The sequence below is a fragment of the Lissotriton helveticus genome, chromosome 1_1 (assembly GCF_964261635.1).
Source record: "Lissotriton helveticus chromosome 1_1, aLisHel1.1, whole genome shotgun sequence".
Classification (NCBI taxonomy): Eukaryota; Metazoa; Chordata; class Amphibia; order Caudata; family Salamandridae; genus Lissotriton; species Lissotriton helveticus.
Genome location: NC_136057.1, coordinates 1,342,829,728 through 1,342,852,857, shown reverse-complemented (window position 1 = coordinate 1,342,852,857; position 23,130 = coordinate 1,342,829,728). Strand labels below are relative to the sequence as shown.

Sequence of the window (23,130 nt, the reverse complement as noted above, 5' to 3'; positions counted from 1 at the left end):
GTGAGTGAGGGTGAGGGTGAGTGAGGGTGAGTGAGGGTGAGTGAGGGGGTGAGGGTGTGAGGGGTTGAGGTGGTGAGGGTGAGGGTGAGGGTGAGGGGTTGAGGGTGAGTGAGGGTGAGGGGTTGAGGGTGAGAGGGTGAGGGTGAGTGAGGGTGAGGGTGAGTGAGGGTGAGTGAGGGTGAGTGAGGGTGAGTGAGGGTGAGGGGGTGAGGGGTTGAGGGTGAGTGAGGGTGAGGGTGAGTGAGGGTGAGGGTGAGTGAGGGTGAGGGGTTGAGGGTGAGTGAGGGTGAGTGAGGGTGAGGGTGAGTGAGGGTGAGGGTGAGGGTGAGTGAGGGTGAGTGAGGGTGAGGGTGAGTGAGGGTGAGGGGCTGAGGGTGAGGGGTTGAGGGTGAGTGAGGGTGAGGGGTTGAGGGTGAGTGAGGGTGAGGGTGAGTGAGGGTGAGGGTGAGTGAGGGTGAGGGGTTGAGGGTGAGGGTGGGTGAGGGTGAGTGAGGGTGAGTGAGGGTGAGTGAGGGTGAGGGTGAGTGAGGGTGAGGGGTTGAGGGTGAGGGGTTGAGGGTGAGTGAGGGTGAGGGTGGTGAGGGGTTGAGGGTGAGTGAGGGTGAGGGGTTGAGGGTGAGGGTGAGTGAGGGTGAGGGGTTGAGGGTGAGGGGTTGAGGGTGAGGGGTTGAGGGTGAGGGGTTGAGGGTGAGTGAGGGTGAGGGTGAGTGAGGGTGAGGGGTTGAGGGTGAGTGAGGGTGAGGGTGAGGGTGAGGGGTTGAGGGTGAGTGAGGGTGAGGGTGAGTGAGGGTGAGGGGTTGAGGGTGAGTGAGGGTGAGTGAGGGTGAGGGTGAGGGGTTGAGGGTGAGTGAGGGTGAGGGTGAGTGAGGGTGAGGGTGAGTGAGGGTGAGTGAGGGTGAGTGAGGGTGAGGGTGAGTGAGGGTGAGTGAGGGTGAGGGTGAGTGAGGGTGAGTGAGGGTGAGGGTGAGTGAGGGTGAGTGAGGGTGAGTGAGGGTGAGGGGTTGAGGGTGAGTGAGGGTGAGTGAGGGTGAGGGGTTGAGGGTGAGTGAGGGTGAGGGTTTGAGAGTGAGTGAGTGTGAGGGTTTGAGGGTGAGTGAGGGTGAGGGTGAGTGAGGGTGAGTGAGGGTAAGGGTGAGTGAGGGTGAGGGGTTGAGGGTGAGTGAGGGTGAGTGAGGGTGAGGGTGAGTGAGGGTGAGGGTGAGGGTGAGTGAGGGTGAGTGAGGGTGAGGGTGAGTGAGGGTGAGGGGCTGAGGGTGAGGGGTTGAGGGTGAGTGAGGGTGAGGGGTTGAGGGTGAGTGAGGGTGAGGGTGAGTGAGGGTGAGGGTGAGTGAGGGTGAGGGGTTGAGGGTGAGGGTGGGTGAGGGTGAGTGAGGGTGAGTGAGGGTGAGTGAGGGTGAGTGAGGGTGAGGGTGAGTGAGGGTGAGGGGTTGAGGGTGAGGGGTTGAGGGTGAGTGAGGGTGAGGGTGGGTGAGGGGTTGAGGGTGAGTGAGGGTGAGGGGTTGAGGGTGAGGGTGAGTGAGGGTGAGGGGTTGAGGGTGAGGGGTTGAGGGTGAGGGGTTGAGGGTGAGGGGTTGAGGGTGAGTGAGGGTGAGGGTGAGTGAGGGTGAGGGGTTGAGGGTGAGTGAGGGTGAGGGTGAGGGTGAGGGGTTGAGGGTGAGTGAGGGTGAGGGTGAGTGAAGGTGAGGGTGAGTGAGGGTGAGGGTGAGTGAGGGTGAGGGTGAGGGGTTGAGGGTGAGTGAGGGTGAGGGTGAGTGAGGGTGAGTGAGGGGTTGAGGGTGAGGGGTTGAGGGTGGAGTGAGGGTGAGGGGTTGAGGGTGAGTGAGGTGAGGGGTTGAGGGTGAGAGGGTGAGGGTGAGTGAGGGTGAGGGTGAGTGAGGGTGAGGGTGAGTGAGGGTGAGTGAGGGTGAGGGGGTGAGGGGTTGAGGGTGAGTGAGGGTGAGGGTGAGTGAGGGTGAGGGTGAGTGAGGGTGAGGGTGAGGGGTTGAGGGTGAGTGAGGGTGAGGGTGAGGGTGAGTGAGGGTGAGGGTGAGTGAGGGTGAGGGGTTGAGGGTGAGTGAGGGTGAGGGTGAGTGAGGGTGAGGGTGAGGGGTTGAGGGTGAGTGAGGGTGAGTGAGGGTGAGGGTGAGGGTGAGGGGTTGAGGGTGAGGGATGGTGAGTGAGAGTGAGGGTGAGTGAGGGGTTGAGGGTGAGGGGTTGAGGGTGAGGGGTTGAGGGTGAGTGAGGGTGAGGGGTTGAGGGTGAGTGAGGGTGAGGGGTTGAGGGTGAGTGAGGGTGAGGGTGAGTGAGGGTGAGGGTGAGTGAGGGTGAGGGGTTGAGGGTGAGGGTGAGGGTGAGTGAGGGTGAGGGTGAGGGTGAGGGTGAGTGAGGGTGAGGGTGAGTGAGGGTGAGGGTGAGTGAGGGTGAGGGTGAGTGAGGGTGAGTGAGGGTGAGTGAGGGTGAGTGAGGGTGAGGGTGAGTGAGAGTGAGGGTGAGGGTGAGTGAGGGTGAGTGAGGGTGAGGGTTGAGAGTGAGTGAGGGTGAGGGTGAGTGAGGGTGAGGGTGAGTGAGGGTGAGGGGTTGAGGGTGAGTGAGGGTGAGGGTTGAGGGAGTGAGGGTGAGGGTGAGTGAGGGTGAGGGGTTGAGGGTGAGGGGTTGAGGGTGAGTGAGGTTGAGTGAGGGTGAGGGTGAGGGGTTGAGGGTGAGTGAGGGTGAGTGAGGGTGAGGGGTTGAGGGTGAGTGAGGGTGAGGGTGAGTGAGGGTGAGGGGTTGAGGGTGAGTGAGGGTGAGGGTGAGGGTGAGTGAGGGTGAGGGGTTGAGGGTGAGTGAGGGTGAGTGAGGGTGAGGGTGAGTGAGGGTGAGGGGTTGAGGGTGAGTGAGGGTGAGTGAGAGTGAGGGTGAGTGAGGGGTTGAGGGTGAGGGGTTGAGGGTGAGTGAGGGTGAGGGTGAGGGGTTGAGGGTGAGTGAGGGTGAGGGGTTGAGGGTGAGTGAGGGGTGGGTGAGGGTGAGGGTGAGTGAGGGTGAGGGGTTGAGGGTGAGTGAGGGTGAGTGAGGGTGAGGGTGAGGGTGAGTGAGGGTGAGGGTGAGTGAGGGTTGAGTGAGGGTGAGTGAGGGGTGAGGGGTTGAGGGTGAGGGGTTGAGGGTGAGTGAGGGTGAGGGGTTGAGGGTGAGTGAGGGTGAGGGTGAGTGAGGGTGAGGATGAGTGAGGGTGAGGGGTTGAGGGTGAGTGAGGGTGAGTGAGGGTGAGGGGTTGAGGGTGAGGGGTTGAGGGTGAGGGGTTGAGGGTGAGGGTGAGTGAGGGTGACGGGTTGAGGGTGAGTGAGGGTGAGGGGTTGAGGGTGAGTGAGGGTGAGGGTGAGAGTGAGGGTGAGGGGTTGAGGGTGAGTGAGGGTGAGGGTGAGGGGTTGAGGGTGAGTGAGGGTGAGGGTGAGTGAGGGTGAGGGTGAGTGAGGGTGAGTGAGGGGTGAGTGAGGGTGAGGGTGAGTGAGGGTGAGTGAGGGTGAGTGAGGGTGAGGGTGAGTGAGGGTGAGGGTGAGTGAGGGTGAGGGTGAGTGAGGGTGAGTGAGGGTGAGGGGTTGAGGGTGAGTGAGGGTGAGGGTGAGTGAGGGTGAGGGGGTTGAGGGTGAGTGAGGGTGAGGGTTTGAGGGTGAGTGAGGGTGAGGGTTTGAGGGTGAGTGAGGGTGAGGGTGAGTGAGGGTGAGTGAGGGTGAGGGTGAGTGAGGGTGAGTGAGGGTGAGGGGTTGAGGGTGAGTGAGGGTGAGTGAGGGTGAGGGTGAGGGTGAGTGAGGGTGAGTGAGGGTGAGGGTGAGTGAGGGTGAGGGGTTGAGGGTGAGGGGTTGAGGGTGAGTGAGGGTGAGGGGTTGAGGGTGAGTGAGGGTGAGGGTGAGTGAGGGTGAGGGTGAGTGAGGGTGAGGGGTTGAGGGTGAGGGTGGGTGAGGGTGAGTGAGGGTGAGGGGCTGAGGGTGAGGGGTTGAGGGTGAGTGAGGGTGAGGGGTTGAGGGTGAGTGAGGGTGAGGGTGAGTGAGGGTGAGGGTGAGTGAGGGTGAGGGGTTGAGGGTGAGGGTGGGTGAGGGTGAGTGAGGGTGAGTGAGGGTGAGTGAGGGTGAGGGTGAGTGAGGGTGAGGGGTTGAGGGTGAGGGGTTGAGGGTGAGTGAGGGTGAGGGTGGGTGAGGGGTTGAGGGTGAGGGGTTGAGGGTGAGTGAGGGTGAGGGAGGGTGAGGGGTTGAGGGTGGGTGAGGGTGAGTGAGGGTGAGGGGTTGAGGGTGAGTGAGGGTGAGGGTGAGTGAGGGTGAGGGGTTGAGGGTGAGTGAGGGTGAGGGTGAGTGAGGGTGAGGGTGAGGGTGAGTGAGGGTGAGGGTGAGGGGTTGAGGGTGAGTGAGGGTGAGTGAGAGTGAGGGTGAGTGAGGGGTTGAGGGTGAGGGGTTGAGGGTGAGTGAGGGTGAGGGTGAGGGTGAGGGTGAGGGGTTGAGGGTGAGTGAGGGTGAGGGGTTGAGGGTGAGGGAGGGTGAGGGTGAGTGAGGGTGAGGGGTTGAGGGTGAGTGAGGGTGAGGGTGAGGGTGAGTGAGGGTGAGTGAGGGTGAGGGTGAGTGAGGGTGAGGGTGAGTGAGTGAGGGTGAGGGTGAGTGAGGGTGAGTGAGGGTGAGGGTGAGTGAGGGTGAGGGTGAGTGAGGGTGAGGGTGAGTGAGGGTGAGGGGTTGAGGGTGAGTGAGGGTGAGGGGTGAGTGAGGGTGAGGGGTTGAGGGTGAGGGGTTGAGGGTGAGTGAGGGTGAGTGAGGGTGAGGGTGAGGGGTTGAGGGTGAGTGAGGGTGAGTGAGGGTGAGGGGTTGAGGGTGAGTGAGGGTGAGGGTGAGTGAGGGTGAGGGGGTTGAGGGTGAGTGAGGGTGAGGGTGAGGGTGAGTGAGGGTGAGGGGTTGAGGGTGAGTGAGGGTGAGTGAGGGTGAGGGTGAGTGAGGGTGAGGGGTTGAGGGTTGAGTGAGGGTGAGTGAGAGTGAGGGTGAGTGAGGGGTTGAGGGTGAGGGGTTGAGGGTGAGTGAGGGTGAGGGTGAGGTGTTGAGGTTGAGTGAGGGTGAGGGGTTGAGGGTGAGTGAGGGTGGGTGAGGGTGAGGGTGAGTGAGGGTTGAGGGGTTGAGGGTGAGTGAGGGTGAGTGAGGGTGAGGGTGAGGGTGAGTGAGGGTGAGGGTGAGTGAGGGTGAGTGAGGGTGAGTGAGGGTGAGGGGTTGAGGGTGAGGGGTTGAGGGTGAGTGAGGGTGAGGGGTTGAGGGTGAGTGAGGGTGAGGGTGAGTGAGGGTGAGGATGAGTGAGGGTGAGGGGTTGAGGGTGAGTGAGGGTGAGTGAGGGTGAGGGGTTGAGGGTGAGGGGTTGAGGGTGAGGGGTTGAGGGTGAGGGTGAGTGAGGGTGAGGGTTGAGGGTGAGTGAGGGTGAGGGGTGAGGGTGAGTGAGGGTGAGGGTGAGTGAGGGTGAGGGGTTGAGGGTGAGTGAGGGTGAGGGTGAGGGGTTGAGGGTGAGTGAGGGTGAGGGTGAGTGAGGGTGAGGGTGAGTGAGGGTGAGTGAGGGTGAGGGTGAGTGAGGGTGAGTGAGGGTGAGTGAGGGTGAGGGTGAGTGAGGGTGAGGGTGAGTGAGGGTGAGGGTGAGTGAGGGTGAGTGAGGGTGAGGGGTGAGGGTGAGTGAGGGTGAGGGTGAGTGAGGGTGAGGGGTTGAGGGTGAGTGAGGGTGAGGGTTTGAGGGTGAGTGAGGGTGAGGGTTTGAGGGTGAGTGAGGGTGAGGGTGAGTGAGGGTGAGTGAGGGTGAGGGTGAGTGAGGGTGAGTGAGGGTGAGGGGTTGAGGGTGAGTGAGGGTGAGTGAGGGTGAGGGTGAGGGTGAGTGAGGGTGAGGGTGAGTGAGGGTGAGGGGTTGAGGGTGAGGGGTTGAGGGTGAGTGAGGGTGAGGGGTTGAGGGTGAGTGAGGGTGAGGGTGAGTGAGGGTGAGGGTGAGTGAGGGTGAGGGGTTGAGGGTGAGGGTGGGTGAGGGTGAGTGAGGGTGAGGGGCTGAGGGTGAGGGGTTGAGGGTGAGTGAGGGTGAGGGGTTGAGGGTGAGTGAGGGTGAGGGTGAGTGAGGGTGAGGGTGAGTGAGGGTGAGGGGTTGAGGGTGAGGGTGGGTGAGGGTGAGTGAGGGTGAGTGAGGGTGAGTGAGGGTGAGGGTGAGTGAGGGTGAGGGTTGAGGGTGAGGGGTTGAGGGTGAGTGAGGGTGAGGGTGGGTGAGGGGTTGAGGGTGAGTGAGGGTGAGGGGTTGAGGGTGAGTGAGGGTGAGGGAGGGTGAGGGGTTGAGGGTGGGTGAGGGTGAGTGAGGGTGAGGGGTTGAGGGTGAGTGAGGGTGAGGGTGAGGGGTTGAGGGTGAGTGAGGGTGAGGGTGAGTGAGGGTGAGGGTGAGGGTGAGAGGTGAGGGTGAGGGGTGAGGGGTGAGGGTGAGTGAGGGTGAGTGAGAGTGAGGGTGAGTGAGGGGTTGAGGGTGAGGGGTTGAGGGTGAGTGAGGGTGAGGGTGAGGGTGAGGGTGAGGGGTTGAGGGTGAGTGAGGGTGAGGGGTTGAGGGTGAGGGAGGGTGAGGGTGAGTGAGGGTGAGGGGTTGAGGGTGAGTGAGGGTGAGGGTGAGGGTGAGTGAGGGTGAGTGAGGGTGAGGGTGAGTGAGGGTGAGGGTGAGTGAGTGAGGGTGAGGGTGAGTGAGGGTGAGTGAGGGTGAGGGTGAGTGAGGGTGAGGGTGAGTGAGGGTGAGGGTGAGTGAGGGTGAGGGGTTGAGGGTGAGTGAGGGTGAGGGTGAGTGAGGGTGAGTGAGGGTGAGGGGTTGAGGGTGAGTGAGGGTGAGGGGTTGAGGGTGAGTGAGGGTGAGGGTGAGTGAGGGTGAGGGTTGAGGGTGAGGGGTTGAGGGTGAGTGAGGGTGAGGGTGAGTGAGGGTGAGGGTGAGGGGTTGAGGGTGAGTGAGGGTGAGGGGTTGAGGGTGAGTGAGGGTGAGGGTGAGTGAGGGTGAGGGTGAGTGAGGGTGAGGGTGAGGGGTTGAGGGTGAGTGAGGGTGAGGGTGAGTGAGGGTGAGGGTGAGTGAGGGTGAGTGAGGGTGAGGGTGAGGGGTTGAGGGTGAGTGAGGGTGAGTGAGAGTGAGGGTGAGTGAGGGGTTGAGGGTGAGGGGTTGAGGGTGAGTGAGGGTGAGGGGTTGAGGGTGAGTGAGGGTGAGGGGGTTGAGGGTGAGTGAGGGTGAGGGTGAGTGAGGGGTTGAGGGTGAGTGAGGGTGAGGGTGAGGGTGAGTGAGGGTGAGGGGTTGAGGGTGAGGGTGAGGGTGAGTGAGGGTGAGGGTGAGTGAGGGTGAGTGAGGGTGAGGGTGAGTGAGGGTGAGTGAGGGTGAGTGAGGGTGAGGGTGAGTGAGGGTGAGTGAGGGTGAGTGAGGGTGAGTGAGGGTGAGGGTGAGTGAGGGTGAGGGTGAGTGAGGGTGAGTAAGGGTGAGGGGTTGAGGGTGAGTGAGGGTGAGGGGTTGAGGGTGAGTGAGGGTGAGGGTGAGTGAGGGTGAGTGAGGGTGAGGGTGAATTAGGGTGAGTGAGGGTGAGGGTGAGGGGTTGAGGGTGAGTGAGGGTGAGGGTGAGTGAGGGTGAGTGAGGGTGAGGGGTTGAGGGTGAGTGAGGGTGAGGGTGGGTGAGGGTGAGGGTGAGTGAGGGTGAGGGTGAGGGTGAGTGAAGGTGAGGGTGAGGGTGAGCGAGGGTGAGGGTGAGTGAGGGTGAGGGTGAGTGAGGGTGAGGGTGAGTGACGGTGAGTGTGAGGGGAGATGTATATGGGCATATAACGAGAAAGCGAAAGTGAAAGAACAGGTGATGTGGAGGACTCAGAGGTAATCAGAACGGAGCCGAACGCAGAGGAGATGGCTTCGAGCTCCAGTACAGGTAGAGAGAGGAATGACAAGGACACGAGGGCAGCTTGGGAAGGACTTCTGCTGATTACCTTCAAGTACCGTCTTCCACTGCCAAGTAAACTGCTCTCAGGACAGAAAGGGCAGAGGGGGAGCATGAAACAGAAGACAGGTATATTGACTAAGCAAAGGGCAGGGCGACAAACAAGAATAATGATCATACGGATAGGGGTTCAAAGGCGGCAAGGATGAGGCTCATGAAATTACGCGTTGGCAATTTGGATAAATACATTAAATGATTACGTTAAACAGAGTAGGCTATAGCCAGAGAGAGGAGGCATGCAGGGAAAGAAGTTAAGGCAAGAGGGAATCCAGGCCAGACTCTCCTGCTCTGGATTCATAATAGAGTGTGAAGAGGGTTATTAGATGACGTGCAATATTAGGATGTAAAACTGTTAACAAAAAAAAACCTTTAGAAATAAACATTTTTACGCAATAAAGTGCTATAGTAGTAGGATGCACTAAAATCACACTAACGCTGCTATGATTGGTTCCTGGCAGTGCTCTTTGCAACCAGACTGGAGATGCATATGAAGCGGTACTGATTCTCACAAGAATGAAAACTGGTCTAATGAACAGACTATATGTTTACAGACTCATCTATGAAACAGCAACTTTGTTACCCACAAAAACATAACTAAAACAGACAATAGGTCCAGGTCATTGTTGAGATTGCACACAACAACTTAAGACACCGAAGGGGAGACACACGGCGGGCAGGGGAGGGGGCGGAGCGGGGAGAGCGGCATGAGGGTGTGAAGCAGCCGGGGCCTTTGAAGTGAAGCTAAGCTTCACTTCAAAGGTGTGGGAGGAGTGTGGCTTTGGGAACAGATGGCGATTTGATGATGTGCACGCGCATTTTAGGTCAATGCGCTTGCGCATTGACCTAAAAGCGCACGGGCACAGCACCAAATCGCCACAGTTAGTTAAACGTTGTTTAAAGCCCTATAGTCTCGCTTCTCTCAATGCGCATGCGCATTGATAGGTCACGAGACCTAAAAAGCACAAAATGTAGTGATAGCTGCCTAGATTAACAAAATATTAACCATGTCCTTAAACCGTATGATACAGTTCAGACACAAAAGTTTAACATGCATGCACCCTGTTATTAAAAACAAAAAGAAAAAAGAAAAATGAATCAATGCTCCATGAATAATTTATTCACCATTTACTGTTGTATAAAGATGAGCAACAGCATTTCACTGCGTGCGTGTAACACTAATGTTCTCTTATTGGAAAATGCACCACATTCCTGTTACATTATGACTTACTTATTTCGTCTCTTTCAGAACCCTTAAAGCACAACTCCTGGAAGCCCGCCATAATCCACTGTGTGTGTTCTGTTTTTCTTCTGCAGCCCCCAGGCTGAGGCAGCGTGACTCTCCCTCAGTGACGACCGGCCCTCTCACAGCTTGTCTCCCTCACCATGTGGCCTCAAGTCCGCCGGCTTGGGCTGCTCTATAATTCACCTGCGGGCAGCGTGGCCAATAATTAAACTCCTGGACCTGCCGTGCTCCAGCGCGGGCAGCTCTGCAGGGCAGGACAGGGTCTGAGGTGCGAGCAGCAGAGTGGTGTGAGCCAGCGGCCGAGCACCATGATGCCCGGGCCCCTGGCCAGGCCCACAAACCAGTGAGGCTGAAAGATATAACTTCCTGCGCAGTTTGGTAGCAGCACGTCACGTGCTCCTACGACGCTTCGGCAAGTCTCCTGTCCCTCAGCCCCCTGACGCCACGGAAATCAAAGGTTGATACATTGTAGCATCACTGGCTCAGGCTGAGCCTGCTCAGCTGCTGGGAGCCCCACAGCCGGTGAGAGCAGCCAGCGCAGTCACTCGAGCGCACTGCCAGCTTCCACACACAATTTTTTGCATGGCACTTTTTGTGACAGAAACTACTGCATTATGCGTGACAATGCATTTCAGTGCGGTGATGCGGACCACCACACTGAAATGCGTTAGTGTCACGTATAATGCGTGATACTTGACAGGATTGTGCTTGTTCTACTGTTTCTTGTTTTTTTAGTCGAACGTGACCATTTTGCGACATTCTTTGTGGCACAAAAGGGCAATGACACCATTGTGTATGTCGGTGGTGAGGGGGCGTCGTCGTGAAGCGCCTTTGACATTCACCCGCTGTCCTGCGGTGATTTGATCTGCGCGCGCCCCACGCCGACAGATGATTGCTGAAGAGACATCTGGTGTGATTGTGTTAAATAGTGTCTGCGGGAAAACCCGCATTCTAGTGCTAAATAGCTCCACAAACACAGAGCCGGACAATCCCTCGAGCTGCATGTACCAGGATACAAGGCAGAGCAGAGCCAGCAGGAACCGAGGAAGAGGGAGGCCGACCGGAAACACGTGGACGAGGAAGGGCGGGGCGCTGACCAGGGAGACGACACTAGTGATGCATCAACTATGCACTAATTCATAAAGGCAATTTAAGGAAGCGAAGACCCTACCAGCACCATTTATAATTGCATCACCATATGGGGCAGGCCGGGTCAGGGGCGGCTCTAGGCTCATGGCGGCCCTGGGCAGGGAGCGTAGGTAGGGGGCCACGGAAGAGGGAGTCCGGGTGGGGCGGAGCGTGGAGGACAGTGAGGAGGGGGGGTGTCAGGGTGTTTGGAAACAGAGCCGGAGCCACCAAATCCCTGCCAGGGGTCGCCACGCAAATATGGGAAACAACCTTTACAACGCAACTTTTACAACGAACTACCATTACAACGAATTTTTTACAACGCAAAAACTTTTACAACGCATACCATTACAACGCAGGATTTTACAACGCAAGTACTTTTACAACGCATACCATTACAACGTAAGTATTGATAAGTATATAATTATTTTTAAAATATTATATGTTTGGGTTTTTGGGTAAAGGGGTATTTTTAGGGTTTAGGGTCAGTTTTCAGTTTTTGGGTAAAGGGGTATTTTTAGGGTTCAGGGTCAGTTTTCAGTTTTTGGGTAAAGGGGTATTTTTAGGGTTCAGGGTCAGTTTTCAGTTTTTGGGTAAAGGGGTATTTTTAGGGTTCAGGGTCAGTTTTCAGTTTTTGGGTAAAGGAGTATTTTTAGGGTTCAGGGTCAGTTTTCAGTTTTTGGGTAAAAGGGTATTTTTAGGGTTCAGGGACAGTTTTGGGTTTTTGGGTAAAGGGGTATTTTTAGGGTTCAGGGTCAGTTTTCAGTTTTTGGGTAAAGGGGTATTTTTAGGGTTCAGGGTCAGTTTTCAGTTTTTGGATAAAGGGGTATTTTTAGGGTTCAGGGTCAGTTTTCAGTTTTTGGGTAAAGGGATATTTTTAGGGTTCAGGGTCAGTTTTCAGTTTTTGGGTAAAGGGGTATTTTTAGGGTTCAGGGTCAGTTTTCAGTTTTTGAGTAAAGGGGTATTTTTAGGGTTCAGGGTCAGTTTTCAGTTTTTGGGTAAAGGGGTATTTTTAGGGTTCAGGGTCAGTTTTCAGTTTTTGGGTAAAGGGGTATTTTTAGGGTTCAGGGTAAGTTTTCAGTTTTTGGGTAAAGGGGTATTTTTAGGGTTCAGGGTCAGTTTTCAGTTTTTGGGTAAAAGGGTATTTTTAGGGTTCAGGGACAGTTTTGGGTTTTTGTTAAAGGGGTATTTTTAGGGTTCAGGGACAGTTTTGGGTTTTTGGGTAAAGGGGTATTTTTAGGGTTCAGGGACAGTTTTGGGTTTTTGGGTAAAGGGGTATTTTTAGGGTTCAGGGACAGTTTGGGGTTTTTGGGGTACAGGGTTAATTTGTAAAAATAAAATAATATTATATTTAAATTAAATTAATTAAATAAAATTAAATAAAATGTATTTTAATTTTAATAATTTAAAATAATTTATATCAAAAAAAATATTATATACTTACCAATATTTACGTTGTAATGGTATGCGTTGTAAAGATACTTGCGTTGTAAAATCTTGCGTTGTAATGGTATGCGTTGTAAAAGTTTTTGCGTTGTAAAAAATTAGTTGTAATGGTAGGCGTTGTAAAAGTATGTGTTGTAACGTCATACATCCCGCAAATATGTATCCATCCTCAGAGGGTTATGATATTAAGGATATAAAGTGGCGTGGTGGCCCCTGGGGTTTGGTGGCCCTGTGCAGGTGCACAGCTTGCACATGCCTAAGGCCGCCCCTGGCCGGGTTATCAAATATGTAATAGGTGCGGTGGCACCTGGGCCCAGGGCTTGAAGCCCAATCATGGTGCCATTTTACAACCCACTTAGGGGATAGGCGGCTCATTTTCCCTTCTTTGTGGTAGGACCCATGGCAATCTAGCAACGCCACAGCTCGAACTTCATTCAGTTTTACTGCACTGCGTCATTACTTTTAGGTTCAGCGTGCTTTGCTCGAGGCCTCGAGCAGAAGCGAATCACAACGCGAAAATTCATGGCTATCGGGGCTGTCCAGTGTGTCTGTTGACAATCATAATAATCGTTTTCATCGGATGTCTTTTCCGTCCTTTTAACACCTATGGGGCACCAGATGTTTTTCATGTCTGGCTGTTATTTTAAGTCTTTAGTTCACACGCTTTGTCTTTGGCAGCAAGGTGGCCAAGACTGACTAACCAAAGGTGATCAGTGTTCTACAAAGAGGATCCTTAACCAAGCTTTTCACCTATGTGATAAACACCGATGTTACGAGAGACCAATGCTCAGTTTTCTTTCTTTAAGTTGGCGCTGAGTAACTCCCTCATCATACTTGTGCGCATTAAGAAGCGCTACAATGAAATAACTCATTCTGACAAATATTTATATAATGCTTTTTGAGCTGAGCATGAATCATCAAAGGGCTTAAAGTAGCCAATGCTATTTTTGTTCCAACTTAAATTCACTCAGGTTATCAGCATAAACTGGACTTCTACGAACGTGCTTCTTAGTTTGAGAAAATCGCATCATATCAAGCTTAGACAGAAGGAGGACTTGCTCTGAGCAAGGAATCAGTTTAAGTGCTTCCGTTGTTTTGTCATTTGGAGTGTGAATACGCTGACCTTCCTCTTTGGAGAAGATCAAGTCAGAGGAGTCCACCGTGCTCTGCTTGGCTTCTGTACTCACTGAGGAGTTGGAAGAGCTCTTGTATAGTGCACCTCTAGCACTTCTGAGCTCCTCTGTCACTGCAGCTGCATCCTGGTAGCTGCTGAGCTCCTTCAGCAGTATATTTCTGCCATTGTTGGGACATTTGTGCACTAGGGGAGGCCAGAACTCGTGAAGTTTTACTCTGTGGAATTCTACAGCGTTACCTAAAAACTCTGAGAGATTCCGCGGCATTTCACAAGCAGTGGAATTCCGTTGCGCTGCTCACTGACATTTTGCAGCAGGAATTCTTTCCTGCACTGTAAAATCTGCATGCTAGCACCAAGCGGTAGACCAGAGGACACTGTTTTTTCCCGCTGTTGAGTAGTCTTTCCACTCAGCTGCAGCTTTTGCAACGCAAACAACAACTTTTTCACTGCAAGCGGTTGCGGCCTGCTTCAACTGCCTGCGTTGAGAAATCTCACGGGAGCCGGTCTAGCACTCAATCTTTTCTTGTTTGAGCTCAATAACTTAACGTTGGCCAGCCACGTGAGAGAAAAACCTTGCCACATGGCAATTGGCAGAGGTTTTGGAGTGCAGAGTGGGCAAAACGCTGCAAGTCTGCCGGCAGAGCAGAGTGTATGGCCCACCCCTAGTGCATGCAGTGAATCTCTGGTACTAATGGCTGCACTCTTGTCTGGATTGAATCACTCTCGCCACCAAGCTCCTGTCTATATTGAATGACTGCTACTGCTGAGCTCTTGTCTACAGTGCACTTCTACCACTGCTGAGCTCCAGTCTGCAGTGTATCACTGCCATTGCACCTATAAATAATACATCACGTCTCCCTAATATCCCTATCTGTAACATGTCTGTGTCACCACAGATCTCCTGACAGAATATTTCTGTCACTGCACCTGTGTGCAGTGTATCTGCACTGCTGAACTCCCTCTGTCATTGCTTGGAAGTAGGTTTATTATAAATCTCGTTTATGATCACGCTCCTGCCTACAATGGATTTCTGTCACTGCTGAGCTTCTGTCAACAGTGCTTCTCTGTCCATGCAGCTGTGTCCTTTGAATCTAAGTTCCGTTTGAACTCCGTTTCACTGTGTATCTCTGTCACTGCTGGTGCACCAGTGTACAGTGCATCACTTTCAGAGCACCATTCTACAGCTGCACACTGCCCACATATGTCTCTCACTGCACCTGTGTACAGTGCATTACTTTCAGAGCATCAATCTACAGCTGCACACCGCCAGCATATGTCTGTCACTGCACCAGTGTTGCATCACTTTCAGAGCACCGGTTTACAGCTGCACACCGCCAGCATATGTCTGTCACTGCACTAGTGCACAGTGCATTGCTTTCAGAGTACCAGTCTGCAGCTGCACACCGCCAGCATGTCTTTCACTGTCACTGCACCTGTGTACAGTGCATCCCTTTCAGAGCACCAGTCTACAGCTGCACACTGCCAGCATATGTCTGTCACTGCACCAGTGTACAGTGCATCACTTTCAGAGCACCAGTCTACAGCTGCACACCGCCCACATATATCTCTCACTGCACCTGTGTACAGTGCATTACTTTCAGAGCATCAATCTACAGCTGCACACCACCAGCATATGTCTGTCACTGCACCAGTGTTGCATCACTTTCAGAGCACCGGTTTACAGCTGCACAAATCCAGCATATGTCTGTCACTGCACCAGTGTTCAGTACATCACTTTCAGAGCACCGGTCTACAGCTGCACACTGCCAGTTACGTCTGTTACTGTACCTGTGTACGATGTAGCTCTGTGACGGCTGAAGAACCTGTCTACAATGAATTCCCATCATAATTGTCCATAAAATAATTATATTACATTGTAATAAACGAAACACACATTTGCTAGACGCGTCAAAATGTTTCTTGGAAACAGTCTCTTGAAATCGCAGCTCATTACAAGGCGAATTTAATCAATGCTACGCTCAATAAAGTCAACTTTGTGATCAGGAATAGGCTCCAGAATGAAAAATCTTAGGGGCATATTAGCAAGAACCTCGTTAAAATTATCGCCATTTTAATGGCAGGAAACTGCCGCTAAAACGGCGCTAATGGGCTTGCTAATATGCATTATAGAATTGCAATAGAAGCCCATGTTAGATGCAGGACAACTAACCTGGGCTTCTATTGCAATTCTATAACGCATATTAGCAAGCCAATTATCGCCGTTTTAGCGGCCTTTTCCTGCCTCTAAAACAGCGATAATTTTAACAAGGTTCTTCCTAATATGCCTCACAGACTTTACTGTGTCAAGTGTAGAAGTTATGACATCAATTCTCTTTTGGGGGTTTGGCTTGATTTTATTAACCATATGTTTTGCTGAAATACATATTGGGTATTATATCTGGCTTTCAGCAGTGCCAGTGGAGGATGTGAATCAGGTTCCGACTCCAACCACTAGATGGCAGAATATGCCCAGTATGTGAATCTAAAAGACGTCCATGCTTCAAACATTTGTATCTAGTGCACTCTACTAATACAATAGTACCTAGAAGCAATCGGGTTCTGCAACTTATGCTTTACAGACAAACTAAACATACACAAGAAGCAACGAATAAATAAAAAAAGGCCAGCCAATTCAAAGCTTTGCATTTCACTGGGTTTCTTTTTTTAATGTAAACAGTATTGATTTCTACAGAAAAAAGGATTCAACAATCGACACCGAGGAGACCTCAGAATATCAGATGTGGATTGTGATCACGTTATTGGCCGGAACAATCAGCAGCCTTTTCTTATGACCCCAGCAGGAGCTCTCAGGGACGGGGTTCATCAACCTGTCAAAGGAAGATTAGAACAAGTCAGCTTTGTAAATTGAAGAAGACATGTGTAATTCTCGAAAGAACATCAGCTCAGAAACCATGTCACCATTTTAGTAAGTCAGATAAGATGGGTTATTCACCTAGAAATGTGGATTTTAAAGCTCTGTGCCCACCAAATATGCACAACGTCTTAAACCACAGTTGCCCAACGAAGGCCAGATCCAAGTCCAGTTTTCAGAAGATCTGCCTAGCATGCATCTACATATACAACATCTTAACTTAACTAAGTTCAGATACTCAACCAGTGGAAACTCTGAAAACCAGGCACTAGTTAGGTCTATGGTGGCTAGTATTATCCAGGACTCGGTAGAAAGACCTGACCAGGCTGATGCAGACAACTACTAGACTAGGCTGGTGCTAAGACTGCTGGTCCAACAAACTCAATACTGGCTTTGAGCGAAAATCACACACTGGACAATTGGCCACCATTATTTACCATTTGGCACTGATTGGCTGCTTGAAGATGAATGGGGAGCAGATAAAGTGGGAAAGCTTGCACTGTCCTTTCACTTTAAATATGGAAATGAATTACATTTGACTCAGTATGCAGGACCCTCTTGGAAATTTAGATAATTGAAGAAGTTGTGCGGGGAGGTCTGTGGTTAAAAATGATTTTATTTTAAATGTTATAATTGTAATGTTTCAAATTTAAGAAGACTATTGATCTTGATGTAAGGCCCTACGCACTCCAAAGTAATTATCTGGTCCCAGATAACATTTTGCATGAAAACAATTTAGATTGACGGGGCGCTGCCTACAACAATTCCTTCAGGGAAATTGTTTTTTTAAATGATATTAAATTAAATGCATGTGGTAGACATTATATAGAAGAAAATGTATTGTTCACATATGTAAACAATTCGACATTTGTTCAAAAAACACTTTCACACTTTTCATTCATAAAGAGAAATTATAGCTCACATTTTATATAAAAACTCATTTTTTCAAACCAGAAGCTACAGCCATAAATCATACTAGAAATAATTGTAAGTGTTAAGTGAAACTAAATATGAGTGAAATGAGACCTTTTGTCAGGCATGTCCAGTGACCCTTGGTTAGGCATCATCGACACCACCACACACAGGGGTGTGGCTGATGAGCAGGGACAAGAGAGGGGGGGGTGGAAGTGGTGTCACTCATTCCCCCCACCATGTACCACAAAGACAAACACTGAGAAATGTGTTGAATTTTAAACTGATAGATTTTTCAATCCTGGGTTAAGATGCTCGACTCCTTATTTCTTATTATATTGTTAAGTACTGTGTCAGTTTTCACATTTCAAAGTGGCAGAAAAGAATCAGAGATGGTAAAGGCCAGGTGGAAACAGAGTTCTGCTTCAAAACGGGCAGTGGAATTAACTGTGATTTTCAAAACTGACACTAAAATTGGGGCATACCTCTCTTATATTTCCCACCCATACCACAAAAGCCACGACCCTAGAAATCCTTCTGGGTCTTATTGTAATAATCTGTGGCAAACCTGTTCTGAACTCACATTCTTACCTGCAGGACATCTAGAAACAGATACACATTCTGGTATGGGTAATCTCCTCCTGCCATTCAACGGTGACGCGTTTGCTTTTCAAGCCACTCTTCCACATTTTGAGGAATAGATCTTTGAGCCCCTGTGGCTTGCCTTGCTGCTGGAAGTGTGCCAGGCCTCCTCTGATCCCTGTCTTCATACACTTGCTATTTAGCCTCAAGAAGTCTCACTGGGACCACTGTGGGGCCTTGGTGAGAGGGACAAGTGGCGTGTTTGTTGTCAGCCCATGCATGTTACCCTCAAGTCATCTGTTCTGAGCTTACATCCATCTATGTAAAACACCCAGCAGCGGGTACACATCTCTTAATGGGTTATCTTATCTGGTCACTCAAGGTTGAACTTTTCCCATCACAACCTGCTCTTTCAAATGCTGTGGGATGGCTGGTTGGACTGCAATGGATGGTATACATGCTAGAAGTCTGCTAGGCCTCCTGGAGTGTCTGTCGTCACAGGCTGTATGTTCCTGACCCATCTCTTGGTGCTTTTGGATGTATTCCTAGAAGTTTTTATTTAAAGAGAATTACTAGGCGTCCAATCGAGGAGGCCTGCAATTGCACTTGAATGACCCTTAATGAACCATGTCATATCCTTCTTATTGGTCCAAAGTGTTTTCAAATGCGTAAAATATATCTGTCTTCTACCGAGTGAAATGCCATTCAAATGTTACATAACGTGAATTCTGCCTCCATTGCTACTATGGTCCGTTTATAAAGTGGATTTATTTTAGGCTTTTCTTTCATTAGTAGACTAAATTAAAAGGATTCCTCTCGAACTGTTGACTGAAATTTACAGTTTATATGCCCGTATTTATCTTAATTTGATTACAAAATAGCCTCTAGACCTCCATTCCTCCCTCTGCAATGCCCTCTTTGGATATTTAGTTTTTCCTTCTTCTTCTTCTCTCATTTAAACTAGGTTTTATTTGTTCACAGCCAAGGTCCACATCTGGTTGCCTGGGTCCCAGGTCTGCTCTCAGGGAAGGGGAATCCTTCATCCAGCTGTGACCTGGGTCTCCGCACATTTCATTAAGATCTTCATTTAAGGAAAAAACTGCAAACCCACCTTATCACCAGTTACCCAATTGCATAACTGTTTTGCTCCCACTGTCCTCACCTGTTGTCTTCCACCCTGTCTCCACTCCCTCATTAATTAATATTTCCTCCTACCCCTCACTGTGCCTGTTGCTTTTCCTAATCTGTCTCTCCCTTCCTACTGCACTCAAAATTAATTCCACATGATATACTGACATTTGTTCTATCAACTTCTATCAACTATTTAATTCACTTTCTTCCCTACAATGTGTTAACTTTTGAGGTATTTGTAAATAGATTGCAGTCTCTGTAGGTATTTATTGTGTCGCCCTCTACAACCCAATTTACAAGTAGAGTGGTATTAACAAAAAATATATAAAGAAATCAAATAAATCTCATGACAGCTAACCTACGCTACCCTTTGGGCCAGAACCATAGCAAGTGAGTTTACATCCTGATGGCCCAGGTTTGTCTTGTCATACCATGTCATGTCTGGTTTACCTGTAATGGGATCCTCCTATGGTATTCTCGAAAATCCAGACACCACGTCTTTTATGATTCTTATCTGAACAGGCTGCGGGAGCGCAATCACACTCTTCGTGTAACAGTCCTTCCTGCGGTGACAAAAATAAAAACGTTTATTAGATTTACAACTTAATCAATAATGTCCATTTTGGAGCAGAGGTATAACGGGCTCTAAAATTCCTTGACATAATGATGTTTTACACTGGATTGTCACTAGGTTTTAGCAGATAATTTGCCATATTTGTACTTACATAACTTCATTATTTGACTACTACATTGCTCTAGTTGCACACAAGGCAAAATAATTACAACTGCTAAAACAGGACCAAACATTTTTCGTACTCAATTCATTAGGTGAAATGATGCCTTGATGGGGTTATTTACTGGTGTTACTGTTGAAACAGGCGCAGAGTATTTGCATTCATTTTAGGACTTGCACCGATTTAGGACAAAGACGTTTGAGCTTCAAATTAAAGTCATAAAAGACACAACTAAGAGGCAAAACACACAAATGCCCGAAAATAAATGTTGAGAAACTGATATTGAAAAATGTAATGTTGCAAACCATCTTTTTGAGAACTGATAGAAAATAAGCATAATTCTCACATTTTTGATCAGACCTCCAGTAAATTATTTTAAAGAGAACGCGCAGTTGAATATAGCTACTTATATCAGATTTTTCTCTGTGAAGCTTTGTTTCTCTTATCTAGCGGGAAGTGTGATTTCTTTCTTTGGAAGTGTTAAAGTGTTGCTGGCATCATAGATCACAAGGGGAAGACAATTAGAAATTCTGACAAATTTTCAAGGTAAAAACCTTTTGAAAGGGGATCATTATGTGGTATTTTCCCTTTGAAAGGCTGCTTGGGTTCAATTTGCATGCTTTGTTTCATGACAGGAACTGACTTTTGCCTGATCCTGATTTCAGGTCTGGCATTAGCCAAGACCTTTAGATTTTTCTTTAATGTGTATACAATACTTACATATTAGGGTTTTTAGCCACCAATCTTCATCCATTGGTCAGTCGTTGTCGCTTCTGCCCACTACAGCATTTAGCATGGGGCAGCGGGTCAGCCTTCTTTAACCACAGTTTTGCTTTACTTTGAGTGACTGCATTGTGCTCTCTTACAAGGAGCACATCCGCACACAAGCTAGTCCCCTTCAGGGCCAGTGCTTTTGTTTTTACCTTATAATTTCTTTAGTGTTGCCTTTGTATTTAGAACGTGGTGTGATGGTAGGATGCTTCTGGTGCACTTTCCAGTTTTATCAGATCCCATCTCCTACCAATGCTGTTGTAAATTCCTTTGGGAGTGGTTTGTGTTTGACTGCTGCTGTTTCACAGCATACCAGATTGTGTGCATTTGAAACTGTTCTGTAGTTTTTGTACATTGGAACCTCTTCTTTCTTTATTTATTTATTTCCTTCCTTTCTTCTTCTTCCTTCTCTTGACTTTTCATCTTTCGTTTTCTTTCCCCCTAGCCATTTCATGCTTGCCTTCTTTCTTTATTCTTTGCTGCTTTCTTCCCTTCTCAGTCTTGACTTTTAATACCTTCTTTCCCTCTTTTCTTCTCTCCTCTTTCCTTTGTTCTTTCCCTCTTTCCTACCTTTTCCCTTCTCTTTCCATCTTCCCTTGTTTTTCCTTTCATTCTCGACTTCTTTTTCTCTCACTTTCTTTCTCTTTTCTTTGTTGTCTTTCCTTCACTCTTTACTTCCCTCTTACTTCTTTCCCTTTCCCCCTGTTTTCCTTCTCTTCCATTCCTCCTTTCTTTCCCTATTGCCTTCCTTCATTCCCTTTTTTTCTTACCTATTCTTTTTTGCCTTCTTCCTAGCCCTTTCTGGCTTTTACTTTCCAAAATACCCTTTCCTTCTTTTTTCACTTTCTTCTCTAAATCTTTACTTCCTTCTCTTTCCTAATGTCTTTCCTGCCTGCTTAACTTCTTTCTTGCCCTCTTTTCTGTTTTTCTTTTCTTGCCTTCTTTCTAACTTGCCTACTCTCCTCTTTTTTCTATTCTTTCCTGCTCTTACCTTCCATTTCATTTTCTCTATCATTCCATATTTCCTTGTTTTTTTCCCTTCTTTCTTGCCTTCCTTCTTGCACATTCGTTGCCTTCTTTCTTGCCATCTTTCTTTCCTACCCTCTTGCACTTTCCTGCCATCATGCTTCTTTCTTCTTACCCTTTCTCTTCCCATCTCTCTCCCTCCCTCCCTCTCTTGCCTTCTTCTTTCTAGCCCTCTTATTTTCATTACCCACTAGCCCCCATTCTCTTGTCTTCTTGTCCTCCCTCTTGTCTTCTTCCCTCTTTCGTTACCTGGGTCTTCCTTGATATCTTCCTTCAGCCAATACCAGACGAATTAACTTATTAAGTAGTTCCCTTCAGCGCCAGATAGTACTATGATAATTTGTGTTTTTTGAGACCCAAAACGTTTTTCTGCCAGTTGCAATTTTTTTATTTTTTTACATTGACAAGAGCTCTGCATATTTAAAAACAAAGGTTTGCAAAAACCATAACAAAACAAGAATTGCCAGAAGGCTGGCGGCCAATGTCAGACCTATTGGCATTGCCAATGCTTGTTAGACAATGGTCATTCATCTGAAGTAAATACTAATTGCTTTTGTATAGTTTAGTGGAAGTGCTATTTTTCTCAGCTCTGTGGGTGGCAATAGACACAATATTGTCCACCATCATATTTAGGGAGTCCACTTTTCTGCCGTTTCTGGCAGGGCAGATGATTAAAAAAGTAAGGATTCCAAAAGAGGTTCAGTCAGCTGTGTGCATGTGCTATTACAGCAATTCTCATATTTTCAGGAGAGTGTATTTTTTTGTGGTACATGGCACTAATACCCTACACTACTTGTGAACATTTATTTATCTGTCAAGTTCATGTGGAAATTTACTAGATGCAACTTCGTTCTTATACCAAACAAAGCAAACATGAAAAATACCTATAATATGAGAACAATTCAATATAGATAAATATTGTTGGAGACGTCAACCCAATAAATATATATCTATATATATATATATATATATATATATATATATGTATATATATATATACTCCACCAGTGCTGGTTCGGAAATAAGGCTGTCACGGGCGGTCCTGTTGCAGCTACCAGCAAGCTTACAAATCGTTCCACGAAACTTCAAAACTCTTGAAGAAAACAGGACACCCAGAGCTCCAGTTCAAGAATTTATTTGGCAGATGAAATCTCCACGACGCGTTTCGCCAATACGGCTTGGTCACGCTCGAGCGTGACCAAGCCGTAGTGGCGAAACGCGTCGTGGAGATTTCATCTGCCAAATAAATTCTTGAACTGGAGCTCTGGGTGTCCTGTTTTCTTCAAGAGTTTTGAAGTTTCGTGGAACGATATATATATAGGACATACAACGTCTTTTTGGCTGGTAGAACAAGACGAGACAAACCCGCAGCTGGTGCAAATTTAATTTTAATTGAAGCCCAACACCAAATCTGCCATAACGTTTCAGCCCTCGAAGGGCCTTGATCACATGACATCGCTGAGAAGGCGGTGTGAAATTTAAAGTGCAAGTGTGCAATTAGTTTCATAAACATAGAAGTCAGACCTAGGGTATACGCTTACGGTTGACTGAAATAAATGTAAAATACAATAAATAGTAGAGCATATCATAAAAACAGATAATCCAAAAGTACAATGAATAAATATATGAACAAAAGACCATGAATAATATCATAAACTTTAAGTCTTTTTACCATATCACTACATATATACAGACAAGTTGATACCGTTAAAAACCTTCTAAAATAGCTCACTAAGGACAAATCTGCACTTGTGGTACAATTTAGAATTATTCATTAATGAGTGCAATCAGCCTCTATTTTGTTCACTCATAAAGTACCACATAAGATTGCATGTCCAATCAGTCAAACCCATTCAATGCGTATACCCCATCATAACGCCCAAGTGGGCTAAATCCAATGTGCAAATAGCATTTGTTTGTGCATTTGAATGTGCAAAACTCCCCCAATAAATATATATATATATATATGCATGCTACACACCAATCAAAAGTGTAAAATGATTATAAAAAGTACAAAAAACTATAGTGCCTATAAAGGTTAAAAAACCAAATATCGGTTACAGAAGCAAATAATCACAGATATGTTAAGTTTAAACAGGTTAACCTACAGACAGGTAAAATAATCTTCACTTGAATTCATTCCATTCGGTACTTTGCAATCGAATAAAATTATATAACGTGTTTCCAATTTACGTAGTAGTGACTCTCGGT

At 48.8% G+C, this 23,130-nt stretch overlaps 1 protein-coding gene across 1 annotated transcript in view; it reads right to left on the bottom strand.

Moving 5' to 3' along the window:
• Window positions 1–15,530: 15,530 nt before the first annotated feature.
• The window catches only part of LOC144823910 (coagulation factor XI-like), a 73,476-nt gene continuing 65,876 nt past the window's right edge, over window positions 15,531–23,130 (bottom strand). The window contains exons 10-11 of the mRNA XM_078682817.1: window positions 18,839–18,951; window positions 15,531–15,719 (exon numbers count right to left, since the gene is read on the bottom strand). Of these exons, the coding sequence (XP_078538943.1) occupies window positions 18,855–18,951 (97 nt within the window). The 3' untranslated portion in view covers window positions 15,531–15,719; window positions 18,839–18,854. The remainder of the gene's footprint in view (window positions 15,720–18,838; window positions 18,952–23,130) is intronic.